Raw genomic sequence first — 18,492 nt, 5'->3', positions numbered from 1 at the left:
TTTACATTTTTAAAAATTCAAATATTAAGCTAGCACAACTTTTTAATAATCATCGGATCTCAATGGACTTGGGCTCAAATTTTGCGCGAATTATGTGTTTTTTATGTGTAAAAGAATAAATGTGAAAAAAAATTTTTTTTTATTTTTTACATTTTTTTAAAAAATTCAAATATTAAGCTAGCACAACTTTTTTAATAATCATCGGATCTCGATGCAATTGGGCTTAAAATTTTGTGCGAATTATGTGTTTTTTATGTGTGAAGAAATAAATTTGAAAGAAAATTTTTTTTTATTTTTTACATTTTTTTTAAAAATTCAAATATTAAGCTAGCACAACTTTTTTAATAATCATCGAATCTCGATGCAATTGGGCTTAAAATTTTGTGCGAATTATGTGTTTTTTATGTGTGAAGAATTAATTCAAAAACAAAATTTTTTTAAATATTTTTTTTTAAAATTGACATATTAAGGTAGCACAACTTTTTCAGTAAACATTCAATCTTGATGTTATTAGACTAAAAATTACGTGTGAATTATGTGTGATTTATGAGTAAATAAATAAATTAAAAAAATTTTTCGTCAATTTATTCATTCTTTTTTTTTTATGATAATACTTGTGTTTATAAAAGCAATGAACAATGAACCTTATAGAAGGTATAGATACAGGCGCGCGTAGCGCGCCAATGTGCTCGTTTAAATAAAAAGTAATAAAAAAAAAATTTAATTAAATGTAGAATGAAAACACATAAAAAGCACATAATTTTGGTCAAGAATTCATTGAGATTCATTAATTATTAAAGAAGTTTTGTTAACTTAATATTAAACTAGCACAACATTGTTAGAAAAAAAATTATTTAAATTAAAAGTAGTTGAAATAAAAAATTAATTTAAACGTAGAATAAAAACACATAAAAAGCACATAATTTTGGTCAAGAGTTCATTAGAAAAAGTTAATTATTAAAAAAGTTGTGCTAACTTAATATTAAGATAGCACAACATTATTAGGAAAAATAAAAAAAAAATTATTTGAATAAAAAGTAATAAAAAGAAAATTGGTGTCACTAAACCTGCCCATGAATAGTCTCTCGATAAATATACTTTTAAGGATATACAAAAAAAAGTCAGTTATCTGAAAATAAAGATTGATAAACTCACTTATATTTGTCCGGCAGTTGATGATGGAAATTTTAGATTGAGGTCGTCTGTTTGTTCCATTTAAATTAACGTCACCTGCAACAGTAATTAAAAAATAAATTGTATTTTTCTTTATATTTAAAAAGACATGTGTGTAAGACTTTGTAACGTTCATTTATTGGCTGAAAGATTTTTTTTTTGTTCTTTTTTCGGTTGTACGTTACTGAAGAATTAATGTTACAATTTTTGTTATTCGAAAATATTAAATATTTGTATTGTTAGGGTGTCGTTTTTAAATTTATAGGTAATTTACTTTTCCTGAGATATTTCAGGAGTAATTTTATAGCTTAAAAATTTATTTATAATTAAGAATATATACGGAGAAATTTTATGGTAATATGAAAAATAAAAGCTCAATTAAATTAAATAAAAAAATAAAAGCTCAATTAAATAGAGCATGATTATTAATGTTTTCAACGTTGATTGAAGCTTTAAGTATTAATTCAACATTGGATTCGACTTTGAATTTCTACCTGGATAACACAAAAAAGCTTTTTATAGTTTAAAAAAATTCTAGTCGTTCAATATGAGCAATACCTATAACCCAGGTACAAATTAAGCTCATTTTTTGCCTCATAAATTTATCGTAAAAAAACTATTTTACCTGTATTTTTTAATTTTTTATTCTGTTTAAATATAAAATTTATGATGTATAATTGTAAACAAGTGTAAAAAAAATTGCTGCAATATACATAAGAACTCGATATTAAACTCCATGTTTAAAAATATATATAATATATTTTCACAAGCTCGTGTATATGCGTAAATCCGGTATTGTATAGTGAATTGCTTAGCAATTGTATAGCAATATATAATCTAAATATAAATCTAAGAAAGTTTTCAGGCATTCAATGTGTTATCGTATAAAGGCGGGTACAATTTTGAAGTTACGTTGCTTTATAGTAACCGTATTATCATCAAAGCAATATACCAGTTCACCGATTGCCAATCTCACTTGTAGACTATATTGAGTTGGCTAGCCAATCACAGTCACGAGAATTCACAGTCCGCCCAACATGAATCGGTACCTCCTCTTTTTCTTCAAAGTGGGGGATATATAATGCCGCTGAATCGAATAGAAAATATATTTTATTATAATAATATTCATTTTTTAAATGCACATATATATACTACTTGCTCTATTACATGACTATACATATATTATATATGCAAAGTATATTTTTGAAAGGCGCGCGCATGCATGATCATGTGAAACGCGTTTATGCACTACTTGACTTCTTAAGTCCACTTTGAAAATAAAGAAAAATATTTAAAAAAATATTATTATCAGCACCTACTTGCTTGTTTGATGATGTGCAAATCAATATACCATTCGTTACATGCTAATACGCATGCGTTTTGAACGTGTAACACCTTTTTATTATTTTCTTCGCTCAAAGTTTTATATGTAAAAACAAAAAAAAAATTGTTCGTTTGTACTTATAACGATCGTTATATTATATTTGAAAATTGAATTTTTTTATTATCCAAGGAAAGCAAATTTTAATTTTTAATTTTTAATATTTAAATTATTATTTATTAATATTACAGAATATTTAAAAAACAGTGAAGCAACGGATAAGCAATTTTTTTTCAATATTTTTTTTTTATTGTCAGGCTGAAGGAAGTATTTATTTTAAATATGTTATTTAAAGAAAAAAATATTTCAAGCAGTATGGTGTATGTATGTAGAAAGTTGGCGTAAATATAATTGAAGAAATTATTTTAAAATAAAAAAATTAAAAAGAAATGAAAAGCTGAAAAAATGAAAATTATTTTCATTGATTCAGGTATTGTAAATTTTTGAATGATTAATTTTTTTGTATTTTAAATTATTTTATTAAATGATGAGTGATGACGGCATCATGTATTTTAATATTTAAAAAAGTATATTGAATATACTGATGAAAACCAATGAGTCTTAGAAGGTTAATTTTTTTGTTACATTGTATGAATTGCATAAGACAGTAAATTAAATAAATGATGGTTAATGTATTGAAAAATAAAGCTTGCTCAACTGCCATTTCGTGACACCAAAATAGTGATCGCGTGTGCTGGAACAACATGACACTCACTTAATGACTACTCATGTAAATCACTCGACATTGTGACTCTAGGTTTAACCTCCGATGTTCTCCATCGAAGCAGTATTATTGTATATAAAAAATGAAAATCATATTCCATCATTATAATATTTTTTATTTTGTTTTATTTCAAACTAAATTAAAATATTATTTTCCGTTCGTTCGAAAATCATTTTAATACAAAATTATATCTACTTGCAAGTAGAAAAATAGATCTATGATCAGACATCCCATGCATACAAAAAAAAACAAGGATAAAAATAAAAATAACAAAATTACAATGAAACAATGCAACAAAGTCTCTATTAAATAATCAAAAATAAAATCAATAACAAAAAAATTAATTTAATTAATTAATTAAATAAATTCATGTCATTTAGAGTAAAAAAAAAAAAATTAAATAATTAATATTAAATTTATTTTCATTGAAATTTAAAAATAGTTCTATAATAAATATAAAAAAATTTATTAGCATTAACATCAAAGTAAGAAAAAAAAAGTTATATATTCAAAAATAAAAAAAAAAGCGTGCTTATGGTAGTTGGTAGCTATGATAATGGGGCGGTGGTTTATACTTTATTATTAATGCACTTATATATATATCCACCTTTACACTATATACATGCATTAACACATATATTATATTTACATGTATATAAAATTTCATATACATGTTGTATTTATTATATCCTATAATTTCTCGTCATGCAAATTCAGGGGCAGCCATATTGATATCGGTTTAACCCTGCCTGAACTTGTGTTTTATGCTGGTATAATATATTCTACACATAATAACAGACATTTAATCGCCTTAGAAAATTGTACTTTTAGATATTAAAATAAAAAAAAAAGCTTATTAAATTTAAATTATTATTCACCATTACATACATATATTTTTTTTTTTTGTATATTATTATAATATATTAAAAATATTTAGAAAAAATAATTTAATAAATTTTATTTGTAAAAAAAAAAATGACTGAATAAAAAAAGAGACTGAAAACAATGAAATTAAATAAAACTGCATAATGCATATCAATGTGATAATGATAATAAAAAATCTTAATATAATCTACATCAGCCAGAACGCTTACCCCCTAACGATCGATGGTTAATTTCGAAAATTAATTGTCCGTAACGATATGAACACCGTGATAAGAATATATTCTTTTTCATATTCATTGTGGTCCTTTTTTTAAATTTTTTTTTCTTAGCATTTTTTCATTCTTTTATTTTATGCATAACATAAATATATAAAAAGCACACAAAGAAACAATCACAAGAAGCGATAATGCAAAGAAAAAAAAAAAAAAATGAAACAAAAAAAATAATAATAAGAATGAACAAAGTAAAAAAAAGAGGAAGATGAAAATGCAAGCATGCTTAAGTAGAGTATACCTTTCGTGGTCAGACACGATGCTGCTGCTGAGTTAGTTCAAAGTTTGAGTCGTCGTTAAAGCCGAGGGGGGTGGTGGATTGTAATAGGAGGTAGGGGATATTTGTGTGTCAGTATAGTTTGCGTATGAGTGTTTTTCACAAGCTCACTTGGATTGTGTGAATATATAAATAAAAAAAAAAAAAGCGAAATAAAAAAGGGCAACTTGAGTAGTAACCAGTAGCTACCAGATGGGCGTCAACGAGGTCATCCAATTGGTCCGATCGGTTGGTAATGGTAGATGGGCGGGTATTGCTGAGAGACTGGCGTGAGTTGTTTTATTTAATTTATTTTTTTTTATTATTATTAGCGGGGGTGCACAACCCACACAGGGTTTATGCTCGTGTGTATAGTCCAGCTTTAAGCATTAAATTTACAACTACAAATGTACATTGTATTAATATATGTATACACGTGACAATATAGTCAATTTGGATGTGTGTAATAAACCCCTTCTCTATGATAATGACTTGGGCTTGGACATTTAATGCTAAAAAGCAACTGTAGGTAAATTTTCATAGGAAAAAAAATCATCAGTAGACTGTCATAATTATTGTTAATTTTGTCATTAAAATTTTTTCATTTTTATCGTTATCATCAACATCATTAACAGCGTTGTCATTGTCATTAACATCATCAACATCGTCATAATCATTATCATTATCATTAAAAAACAACAAGTAGAGAGAAAAAAGGGGGAAAAGAAGGGAGTGATGCCGTGCGCGAGTCCAGGGCGCCTTAAATGCTTTAAATCTTGATCTCACCTTAGTTTTTGAGAAAAGGCTTTGGCATTGGGGTGGGGAGGGAGGTAGAGAAGGTAGTCTGAGCGCGCTTCGAGCCACCGAACGGAAGCCAATCTGCTTGAATCCGGCGGAGCGCGAGCAGTCACGGTATTATATAGGTGTTTGAAGACAAGTTTCTTGTTTTCTTGTGTGTGCGCGCAACGATTTTTATACAACATTATATATACATATACAACATGTACATATAATATATATATATTTACAATACTTATTGTCTACAATGACACTTTAGTAGTTTATTAATGTGATTTTAATATAATTAAATACAGTGCTAATAATTGTTAAAAATTTGTCTTCTAAAACTCATCATTATCGATACTTTTATAATTTTTATTTTCTTAAATTTTATATTACTTTTAAAAAATAACCATTAATTTTTTAAATTTTTATATTTTTTTTACAATATAAAAATAATTAGTTTATACTGTCAATTATTGATAAACATTGACAGTAGAAAAAAAAATTTAATTAAATTGCTGTTATAATTTGTGAATATTTAAATGACAAAATAAATATCAAAAATCAGTTCCGTCGGCTAATTTGCTGTTCAATAAAAAGCTTCAATAAAAAGAAAAAAAAAAATTTTATTTTACATAAATACCTGTGAATATTTATTATAAATTAATTTTAATTTATCAACATATATAAATATATATTTTTTTTAAAGACTCTATTTAATAAATATAAAAATTTCATCGTTTTTGATATTTTGGTGAACCGTGATTTGAAAGAAATAAAAAAAAAAACAATGAACATTGATGAGTTTGTAAATTGGTAATGATGATTGGTGATGGTGTATCAACACCTCCAGGTACAATAGCAAAATCTGTGACAGCAATAAACGAGATGATTATTGTCGACAGCGTGGGAAGTGCTAGTGTGTTGAGTGGTGCCACTGGCAGTCGAAGTGGCAGTGGTAGTCCAGCCACTGGATCAACTCGCACAAATAATATTAATAATAATAATAGCAATAATAGTAATAACAACAATGATAATATAAATAATAATAATAATATAAATAACGAAGGACGTATTGCAATTGGAAATAGTCACAGTGGTGGTGGTGGTGATAGTATTGGATCAAGTGGTAAATTATGTTGTCAAGATGATGATAATATGACAACAACAACAACAAATACTAGTACAATGGTTACAAGACCCTGGGAGCCACCATCACCACAATCAAGATCACGTTTATCACTACAAATACATCCAGCTCATCATCAACATCCACATCATCATCATCACCATCATCATCATCATCAAATACCACCTGTTTCAGCTGTATCAATTATCGAAGGTTTGTTTATTTATATTTATTTATTTACCTTGTTCTTTACCGACAAATCAACTTGACACTATTTATTTTTTTTCTTTCATTAAAAAAAAAATATTTTCTATTTGATATAAAAGTTTTTTTTTTTTTTCTTTGATGATGTTGTTGAATTTAAATTCCAGAATTATATTAATATTGTCACAGGTTGTCTATAAGCTCAAAGGTGTATATAAATGTTTGATTTAAAAATAAAAAAAATTTTTTAAATTTCTCTATGAATATATAACTAATTTTATTGTTTTATTATTCATAAGAACAAATTAATTGAATTGAGATTTAAAGAAAAAAAAATAAAATAATTGATAATTTAAAATAAAAAAAAAAAGTAATGAAATTATAAATAAATATTAAATCAATTTATCTGAATGATGTTATCCATATATATGGTGTATACGCGTATCGAGATCGTGTCAATTAGTCTCAGTTCTTTGAAAAGTGTTGCATAAATATTTAGATAAGTGGTTAAGAATCACTGAGGGAACACGGGAGGTGTCTAATTGGCTATTAGGTGAATTATCTGTTGACCGGTTTGTTGACTCTGGCTATAGTGTTAACGCGATGGAAGGAGGTGCTTTTTTTCTTCAAACGAGCACCTGGACATTATCATGACCACATCAAAATCAAAAAATGAATTTAAAAAAAAAAAATTAAGTAATCGCTCATTTTGTGCAATAAAAATTAACAAGCCCATATGTTTAGTTGAAATTTTTCATAATTATCATTATCATAAAATATTAATCTTAATTTTATTAATTTTATTATCATACATCAAGCGACCAACTTATCAATGAATTTATATATAAAAAAAAAATAATAAATGATGAAATATTATGAATGAAAGTTTAACATCTTTATCGATATTTTTTCGTATGGTTAAGATAAGACGTGTTTAAATCTTGGAGGCATCAATTCGATCTAATCGCTCATCTACCACTACTTGATGAAGTTTACAAACCAGTTGAGCCGCAAAGAGTCACCTGTCCCTCGATTCATTCTGTTTATACATACATAAACCTCTTCCCCTTCGTATAAATATATCATTATTATTTATAGTTTTTTTTTTTTTTCTTCTTTTTACCTCTTGTTTGTATTATTTTTCTTTGAATTGACGTAAAATCTATTGTTCGAAAGATGATCGAAATCCTTCAGAATATATAGGGTTAATTTATTCAATAAAAATATAAAGGTATATTAACAGAGAAACAGAGTGTGTAAAATAACTACCGTTTATGTGTATAAATTAATTTTTATTTTTATTTACAGACAAATGTCGAGAGGTTGTTAATTATATAACGAAAAAATGATACTCCCCCTATTAATTTTTTTAAGATTTTTAATTTTATATAGCCAATGATTAATTGTAATATAATTGTTGTATAATTCATTGTTAAATTATTTTTTATTTCTTTGAAAGAGTATGTGTTATATTGCTGAAGATGTATATAGATTTTATAGGTTTACTTTACATATACATTCGTATTTTTTTATCGACACTTTTGCACGCGAAAAATACTAGAAATCTTGCTCATCGAAGGGACTTTATGTCTGTAAACCGGTTCTACAATATGTATATAATGACGTGATGAAGCCACTGCCGTGAAATTGAACTTACACTTGTGCTACTTCAATGTATAGTATTCTTATGCTTCTTTTTTTTTTATTTTAGTTTTTTTTTTCCATTGGTTTTCATTGAAGCTTGTAAAGCTAAATTTTCTGTGATTATTATTTCGATTTTTGAATTCCACAACAATTGTAGCTTTAGCTTTTTTAATCTAATTTACTTTTTATTTATATGAAAATACATATAGTTGAATTTTTTTTTTCTTTTACGCATAAATCTGCTTAAATAAAATTTTTATGAAGATATATATATAATGATTGAAAAATCAAAAAAACAAATAATAATGTTATCGAAGAAGAATATAGAACAATAGAATATTTTAAACAAAAGAAAATGTTGCAAGTTCAATTGAAGAGAGGAAGTAAAAGAAATCGGTATATACGCAATTTGTAAAAAAAAAAATGAAAAGAAAAATAAATAATAGAGAATAAAAAAAATAGTGATAAATGATGTGGCATATTAGGTGCTACTGGTTTCGGTCTATTGAAAATATTTATATGAGGTGTGGCGACAGAAAGAAAGAATCGTTCAATGCCGGCGGTTTAGTGCGATTCTCTCGTGAGGTGTGCGTTACCAAGAAATACAAGAATGAAGCCATTGAAATTGGTCAGCATACATGAATCTTTTAAGTAGAGTGTTGAAAACGTGATTCGAATGAAGGTGTTGAAAACAAAAATTAATTAAATATAACAATGTAATAGTATAGCTTATAAATATTATTATTAAAAAAACAAAAAAAACAAGCTAAATATATGACAATATAAAACAAAAAAAAATAAAAATAATTTTGAAATAATAGAAGCATACTTTGATTAACAAATTTGTAAATTAAAAAAATTAATTTTTTCCCTTTTTTTTGTGTTTATTTTTCAGGTGTTAATCTTCAAAATTGCGGTAGTGGATTTTCTAGTAGCAATAACGCCGGAGGAGGTGGAGGTGGTGGAGGTGGTGGTGTTGGAAGTGGCGGAAGTGGTGGAGCATCTCGTCAACGATTACTAGAACTATCCCATGGTCTAGGTGCCCTAAGGCATTACAATGATCTTGCTAATCACGTGTTGTCATTGAATCAGCAGGGTGCGGTTGTAACAAAACTTCTTGGTATGTTTATTTATTTACTCACAAATTAACAAATTTTTTTTTTTTATTATTAATTTATATTTTCTATTTTTAAATATATATTTTTTATCAAATAAATATACGCACATGCTTTCAAATTGTACAAATATTTGATCTAGAATTTATGTTAACGAGGAATGTATATTCAAATGAAAAATAAGAAAAATATTTAAATAAAAATAGTAAATTTACTTTAAACAGGTGGAAATAAAGCAATTTCATTGGTTTAAGTTTTGTTATCTTTATGGTTTTCATACATAGTATATATCTATTTTATGTCTATTTAATTTTATTGCACGATGTATGCACACTAGAACTGTATCCATTGCATTTTCTATATTAAATAAAAAATAAAATTATTTTATAACAAATTATCCAAACACATGAAAAATTTGTTTTTGTTTTTTTTTTAAAATACATTTATTATTGCAAATGTAGATAAGAGCAATTGGAAATTATATTGAATGGTCTATTATTTTCTCACTTATTTTACTTGTTTAATTTTTTTGCCTTAATTTTTAAGTTATTTATTTTTATTTTTGTTTATTTTTTATTTCAATTTTTTTTATCTACACGTTCATTTGGTTGTTGAGGCTTTTTTTTTTTTTTTTCTTATTCTCGTTTCTCGCGAGATCCTCGTTAACTTTACGATCACCTCGTAAAAATACCGTTCGAGAAACCAACGTCTAACGCCCCATCAGTAATGTCTTCATTTTCGGAATACCAACTTCTTAAGTCGGTCGTTTCGAGGTGAATATAATGTATCCATAATCGTAATGCAGCACTCTGGCTCACACAATTACTTAACGAACCAAAAGACAATATAAATAAATAAAAATAAATATAAAAATTTCAACATAATCATATTTTTCAGCATCAATTTATTTTATAAAAGCTCATTCACACAGATATATAAAATATTATAAATATATAATTTCAAATCAAGTTTAATATTATTATGTATATGTATATTGACTTTATTTTTATATATTATATATATTTATTTATGTATAGATGTGTAACGTGACTTGTAGAATTATTCTCGAGCGATTGGCACACGAATAGCTGCCAATCGATTCCGTGCAAGACTGACACGCAAACTCGCGCACCATGATCTCCACAATTTTCATTTTTTATATACAATGTTTTTTATAATGCTTCATAGTTTTTTTTTTTTTTTTTTCTATTATAATTTTTACATTGAGCTTTTTTTTTTGTGTCATGTGCTTTTTTTTTTTAATCACATGTATAAAAACAGATAAAGGTGTAAAAAAAATAAATAAAATAAACAAAAAAGTTATAAATAAAAATGTATATAGGTATTTAATAAATAATTAACTTGAAAAAAATAAAATAAAAAATTACATGTAATATAATTTTTATTTTGGTAGATGCTTAATTTAATTTTTTATGATGGTTGAATCAACTAACGAAGATAAAAACTGGCTAATGAATTATTTGAGGAAAATGACAAAGGCTTTAAAAATATATATAAAGATTAAAATTGAAAATTTGAAAAAAAAAATAAAATAAAATAACATGCGAATGTTAAAGTGAAAAAAGGTCGAATCGCAGAGGAATTTGCTCGGGGGCAGGGATAGCTATTATGTAGGGAACATCGTTTATACCTTGACACGCACTTCTCCCGTGGGAGCGCACGCGATATAATGCACAAACCATCGACTTTTGCTTATTCTTTCGTCATTATTATTATTAATAATAGTACGTAAGGACCGATAATTGTTCAAGTCTGACTGCGCCTCTGGTTTACATTAAAATAACACATTTATATATATCGCAACACAACTCGATCATATTTTATTCTAATTTTTTCATTTTTTTTTTTTTTTTTCTTTTCTCAATTTTAATATTTTCTCTTATATATATTATTTATATAAATATCTATAAGTATATATATATTTTTTTATAATTTAAAAAATAAATAATTAATAATTTTTTTTTTTTTTTAAATGTAGAATATTTGCATGTGAAATAAAATCTCAATAATGTTTTTCCAATGTTATACCAACGCGCACGCATCAATTAATGATAAAATGTGCGTGTTTTTAATTTCCTTATATTATTACTATTTTTTATTTATTATTTTTTTATTTTTACAATATCTTGGATTTTTAAATATGACCCTGACAGACTATAATCCTTGATACTTTAACCCGGACGTTTTTTTAATTATCAGTTATCACTCATCATTCACATATGTATTTTTATTTTTTTCTACTAAAAATTTAATTGCAATAAAATTGATAAAAAAAAAAAAAAAGAAATATAAAACTACTGCAAATTTAATTAAATTAAAAAAATTATTTTAAAAATAAACAAGACAATATTTGTCTTGAAAATAAATATAAACTTAGAGGGATTTTTTATGCGATTTAAATATGATTTTGCCGTCGGCAGTTGTTGTTTTTTATTTTTTTTTAAGTGAATACATGTATATAGATTAGTTGGATTAGTATTTAAAATACAAGCTTAAAGTTATGTAGATTTGTATTATTGTATTATGTTTGTGTATACGTCAAAAAACATTTACTCTAGCATCAACAAACTCATAATCATAAAAATGTCATAACATGAAATGATATTTCCAGGTACACTGAGACCCCCTGGGCTAATTGGTGGCAGCAAACCAAAAGTAGCAACACCAGCAGTTGTAGCTAAAATTGAACAGTACAAACGAGAAAATCCAACGATATTTGCTTGGGAAATTCGAGAAAGGCTGATATCAGAAGGTGCATTATACTTGCTTCTCATTCTTTTTAAATAAAATTAATTACTCAATTAATTATAATTAGTAAAAAAAATTATAAAAATAAATCTTTTTTTTTTTTTTGTTAATTATGTTATCAGGAGTTTGTAGTAATGCAACAGCACCGTCGGTCAGTAGTATAAATCGTATTTTAAGAAATCGTGCTGCTGAACGTGCTGCAGCTGAATTTGCACGTGCCGCCGGTTATGGATTATATGCTGCTGGTCCACATCCATATTTTAATTCAGCTCATCATCATCCATCATCACATCATTTACCAGGAGGTTGGCCAACACCCGGAGCACCTGGACATCCATGGATGATGCCACCACTTCCAAGTGGATTAAGTGCTGGTGCTGCATCAGCATTATTATTACCAACATCACTTAGTCCAAGTAGTGGTGGTGTTGGTGGAGGTGGTACTGGTGGTCCTGGTGGTCCTGGTACTGGTTCAAATTTAACTGGTTCACCTGATCATGCATTACATGCTGATGCAATTGCACGTGGATATTTACAAGGTTTTTTTCTATTTTATTATTAATTTTCTAAAATTATTTTTTACATAGCAACACTAGTAATTTTCTTTTCCTTAATTTTTTTATATATATAAAAATTATCTGACTTTATTAGTAGCATATAAAAATTTTTCTTACATTTTATGTTTTACGTTAAATGTAACACAGTAAATTGAATTATCTATTAAAATTATTTAAATATATTTACTTTTTTATTATTGTGAAGATAATTATCATTATTTTGGATATGATCGCAGGCAGGTTTACTTAATTATTCATGACAGGACGGCTATTACTTAGTGATTCATTAACGGCCCATAAACATTAAATAAGAATACAACTGACATAAATTATCATGATAGTTTTAGATTCGTGCCAACTCTTAACCACTGATTATATACTGTTTATTTATGTCTTATCATATTTTTTTTTTTCATATATGCGTTTATTGCCTCCTGTTTCATTTTTTTTTTATTTCGTTATTTTCCATACATATACTTTCTATCAATATGAAGAATAAAAAACTATTGCATGCTTTTGATTATTATTATAATAATAAAATTTTTAAGAATATTGAAAAAAAATCAGTTTAGGCCTTTATTTAACAGATCCAGAGGGTGATGATGGAAGTCTTGATGGTTCTGAACAACCAAAATTTCGTCGAAATCGTACGACATTTTCACCAGAGCAACTTGAAGAATTAGAAAAAGAATTTGAAAGATCTCATTATCCATGTGTATCAACACGTGAACGTCTTGCATCAAAAACATCATTATCAGAAGCACGAGTACAAGTAAGTTAATTTTTTAAAAATAAAAATAAACCCTTTTGCCAAAATTTCGTATTCAAATAAACTTTTTTTCTATAGTATATATAAATAGTTTTTTTATTTTTCATTTTTTTTGTGCTTTTTAAAAATATTTTAAAATTATATTTACGTATATAAATATAAGTCACGAGCTTTCTAATGAACTAACTCGTGACTCTTAGGTTTGGTTTTCCAACAGACGAGCAAAATGGCGACGTCATCAACGTATGAATTTATTAAAACGTTCACCACCACCACCACAACCACAACAACTACAAACTCAACAACAACAACAGCCAATAAATCAATCCAATTTATCAACAACAACAACTACAGCCACAACAACAACAACAACAACAACATCATCAACTACAACACCTGTATCAGCTCATTCAGGTCTAGATCATATACAAGCCCGTATTCAAGCTTCATCAATTGGCGGTATGGGTGGTGAAAATAGTGCATTTAGAGCTGTATGTACACCAATTATTAAAGATACAATACAAAAAAAACCAAGTGCATTTAGAATGATAAGTCAACTTGTTGGTGATGATCGTCCATCAACTCCACCAAATAAAATATGCTCAAATTTATCAAATAATATTGAAAGACTATCAAATTCTGATTCAATTGATGTTGATTCACATGATGATGAGGATGAAGATATTGATGTGCAAGAAGAATCTGATCATGATGTTAATGCATGGCGTGATCACTGGACTGATCAACAACCTCTTGAATTAACTAAACATCATGATCGCTAATTTATTTATTATTATTATTTATATGCCTTGATAGATGCAATTATTATTATCATGTACCTATTATTTTATTTCATGGGTGCACAATAATTTCAACTACAGATTACACGGTTCAAAAAAATTTCAAGTGTTGATAATTTTATTTAATTAAAATATCAATTAGTTTATATATATATATATTTTTTTTTTTATGAATATTTTAGCAATTTTTTTTTTTTTTTTAATTAAGCTGATTTAAATATTCAGCATAAAAAAATTCTAGAACCGTGTTATTATTACATTTTTTTTAATTTTATTATTATTATAAATAAAATTTTATTTATGTCGCAATTTTTTTATTAATATTAATATACTGCCAAAAATATAATTTGGCATATAAAATTAATAAAATATTAATTTGATACAATTAATTACGAGCTTTCAAGTTTAAATATATTTCATTATAAATTTATTGTGTTGTCGCTATTGTGTACGTTAAATTGTGTGAAATATTATTTAAAAAAAAAAAAAAAACAAACGCGACATAAAAAAAAAAACTGACTTGAAGTTCGAGTTTAACTAGTCCTATAAAAAAGAAATTTAAAAAATAATAAAAAAATATAAATCGCATTGAAACCATTATTAGAATTAATGGAGTAATAAAAAAATAATATTAAATAATTTAAAAAAAGCAAATCTTTTTACGAGAATTCGTACCTTTTGATGTTTAAAAAAAAAAATCACTGTTTTAATTTTAATTTTGATTATTATTTTGTTTTTTTTTTTTTGGAATTGTTTGTTTTCTAAAAAAAAAAGAATGCATAATTTATAAAAATATATATCAAAGAGTTGATGATTTTTTTCACACTTTCTGAACCAGTTGCTGCATGAGACTCTTTTTTGAGTCGACCCTGCTATCGTGATTCCTGAATTTTTTATTCGAAAGTGGGCAGATATTCACCAGAAGAAAAAATATAAAATTAAAAAAAAAATAGGGTAAAAAAAAAGAAAAAACAGTGGTTGTGATTTTGGGTATATAGAATAAAGAGTCATCAGCGCTCCCGCGATTAATGCCTGAATTTTTTGGGAAGATTCGTTCAAAAATAAACAGGGTTTTGAATATAAACCGAATGGAAAACTGGTTTTAACACTAAAACGACACTTGACCAGTTAACACCTTATATGTAGAAACATAAATTTAAGACTATGAATCTTTCATTAAAAAAAAAAAAAAAATTGATAAGGTATACATAAGAAAAATCAGAGTGGACCAAAAAAAAAAAAAATTAAAATAAAAAAAATATTGAATGAAATCGAATTTTGTTTTCATTGCTTATCATATACAGAGGATAATATATACCCATAAATTCTCAATGTGTTATAATAGTGATAGAGCATTAAAAAAATCTTGAGAGTAGTCAAGAAATACATGAGTATACAAAATAAATATACAAAATCAAAAAAGCATCAATATTATAAATGTATGTATATATCTAGATATTGCACATGGATTCGGAGGCGCGGTCCGTTGCAATTTCAGAACGTAACAATTACTATCTGAGACCGATCGGCGAGAAAAGATTAACGATCTTACTCATACTGGCACGTCGAGTGCTTCAACGCGATTGCTCGTGAGACGAGGGGCACATTAAAGTCACCTCCTTCTCTCTCAATGAGATATTACCGGTCAAACTATATATGTCTTTTTTTTTTTTTCTCTCTTTTTTTTGCTTTACTTTTATGCGTATTTATTATTATTATTTTTATTTGTTTGTATTTTTTTTCCTCACCTCTTTATACACCTTTTAACTGCCTTTGAGATGCTTATTGTATATATAAATTTTTATCTCATAAATGTATATTTATTTTCAAATTCAAATACACATTCAGAAACATATACAACTACTCATCATTGACGTACGTGTGAATTTGGTAAGTACTTAAAAATTTTTAAATGTAAAAACAATGACAAAATAAATAAATTTAATATGTTTTTTTGAAAAAAAAGACGTGTGAAATGATAGAAATGTTTGTGGATAATACACAGAGTTGCTGATAAAATGAAAGAAAATGAAATAAAAAAAAAAAAATAAATGGTAAAATAATGGAAGGTTGACACGGAGGATCGTGAATTAGTGGATGTATTTGAGTCGGTTGCTGGGTAGAAAGAAAAGGAGTGCCCGATGATTTCTCGCCCAATTAGAGTCGACCGGGCTATAAACTTCTTCGGGTGGATAAGATATCCCAGCCAGCGTGGTACGCTGTTTTTTTACGCGGTCAGTTTCACGACGACGACGACGACGATGAGAGCAATTCGTGTCGGGGGAAATCTTTTAAAAAAAAAAACACACACACACTTTTACACTGGACCGCATGAACGAGACTAAAATAAAAAACTTGTCTTTGATATATAAAAAATATAAATATATATCTCAACATGTATACAATTAAATAAATAAACAATTAAAAATAATAAATAAAATAATTAATTAATAGTTGTGTGGCTTTTTGGACCCGGAAGTTCCATTGAATTCCAACAAGATTTAAAAAAAAAATGCATCAATAAATTCCATCATCAATAAACACATGTGTCTTTGAATATGTATTATAAATACATGTACAAGAGAAAAAAAAAATATATGCATCAGATGAGTACCTTGGAAGAGGACATAATAAAAAAAAAAAAAAAATAGCAACCATTGGCCATACGGCGTTACCTGAGCATTCGAAAGCGACTAATTGGCTCGTTCACTGACCATCGAACCTTTATTTTTATTTATTATTAATTTTTTTTTTTTTTTTTATCTTTGTTTTTATGATATAGTCACCAATTGAAATACGAAATACAAAAAGAAAATAAAAAAGTATATATGTGATCATTTACGACGATCAATTCAATCGAGTGTCTTATCTTTTCCATTTACCATCAACAGCTTAATTCAGAAAAACTTATAGTCACAAGAGAATGAAAATAAAAAAAAAAAGATATAATATATACATAAATGTAAGTCGTTTTAATGGAAATAAGAAAAACATGTGAAGGCATTATTGCAAATTTGTTAAATTTAATGGTGTAAATATAGTCGTCAAATTGTGGTAACATGGGTTTATCATCACATGGTTATAGGATGCAATAAAAAATGGCGGAATGTGTGAATATGTTTAAAACAAGTATACATATATAGAAAAATTAAAAAGATTAAAAAAAAGAAACTTGTGTGTGTGTGAAAAGATATATATAAAGTTGAGAGCCTAGGATGCATCATGGTGATGTACAGCGACAGAGTCGATAGCGTTACAAGAGCTACTAACCCTTCTTTTTATTCATCTTTAGCTTCTACTTTTTTATTATTTTTTTATCCCGTACGTGGATGCCTCCGTTCTCACACCCCTTCAATGTTAATTTTTTTTTTTTTTCTTTTAATTTTATTATCTTTGTTCATTTCACACCATTCTTCCCACCCTATATATACCAACCACGACAATCTCATCGTCATTTGACCATGCAAACCGACGAACCCATCGGCGTGTAAAGCACGCTACATATATAGGATTGCTTCAATCAGCCTCCGTCTTCACCCTTCATTTTATTTTTATTTTCTACTTGTTTCTCTTTTTATACATTTCTTCTTCATCGTATTTTGCTGTTAATCTCTTCTTACATATTTTTTTTTTTTTTTAAAAAACATCACTTTTTTCTTGTCGTTTTTACTTTTCGTATATATGTGTATTGGCATTTGCAAGCCAGCTCAGGTGCCCAAGGTGCCCACGAAAGAGCGCGAGCCTATCTAACCACTAACTTATTATCGCGAACCGCCATTAGCATGTTTATAGGAGTGACTGGCAACATGGCATATAGAGGTGTGTATATATCTGCAGTATAATGCTCTGAAGAAGAAGCTGAGAGTCATTTGAAAAACTATTTTTTTATTTTTATTTACAACAACTTTTGTGCTTTACCTTTGACTTGATTTATTACGATTTTATATATTAATGCGTTTTGATAATAATTATTTAATGTCTTTCATTTTTTTTTTTGATAATTAACGCGTCGTATAAAATTATTACTGACT

At 26.8% G+C, this 18,492-nt stretch overlaps 2 protein-coding genes across 5 annotated transcripts in view; one reads left to right on the top strand and one right to left on the bottom strand.

The window, feature by feature from the left end:
• LOC122848786 (NADH dehydrogenase [ubiquinone] 1 alpha subcomplex subunit 10, mitochondrial) overlaps positions 1-18,492 on the bottom strand; it is a 77,937-nt gene that overhangs the window by 20,420 nt on the left and 39,025 nt on the right. The window contains exon 4 of the mRNA XM_044147098.1: positions 1,156-1,230. The gene's annotated coding sequence lies outside the window, so the exon portion shown is untranslated. The remainder of the gene's footprint in view (positions 1-1,155; positions 1,231-18,492) is intronic.
• LOC122848781 (paired box protein Pax-6-like) lies at positions 5,566-14,850 on the top strand. Of its 4 annotated transcripts, none has more exons than XM_044147090.1 (6): positions 5,566-6,816; positions 9,347-9,571; positions 12,199-12,339; positions 12,458-12,874; positions 13,480-13,664; positions 13,879-14,850. In XM_044147090.1, the coding sequence occupies exons 1-6, from the start codon at positions 6,294-6,296 to the stop codon at positions 14,131-14,133; spliced, it is 1,746 nt and encodes a 581-aa protein (XP_044003025.1). In that variant the 5' UTR covers positions 5,566-6,293; the 3' UTR covers positions 14,134-14,850. The 4 variants fall into 4 exon arrangements, with proteins under 4 accessions (XP_044003025.1, XP_044003023.1, XP_044003024.1 ...); XM_044147088.1 differs by having other exon boundaries at positions 13,862-14,556; XM_044147089.1 differs by having other exon boundaries at positions 6,179-6,816; positions 13,465-13,664; positions 13,879-14,247.

Source organism: Aphidius gifuensis, linkage group LG2 (genome assembly GCF_014905175.1).
Source record: "Aphidius gifuensis isolate YNYX2018 linkage group LG2, ASM1490517v1, whole genome shotgun sequence".
Taxonomy (NCBI): Eukaryota; Metazoa; Arthropoda; class Insecta; order Hymenoptera; family Braconidae; genus Aphidius; species Aphidius gifuensis.
This window is presented reverse-complemented; position numbering and strand designations above follow the sequence as displayed.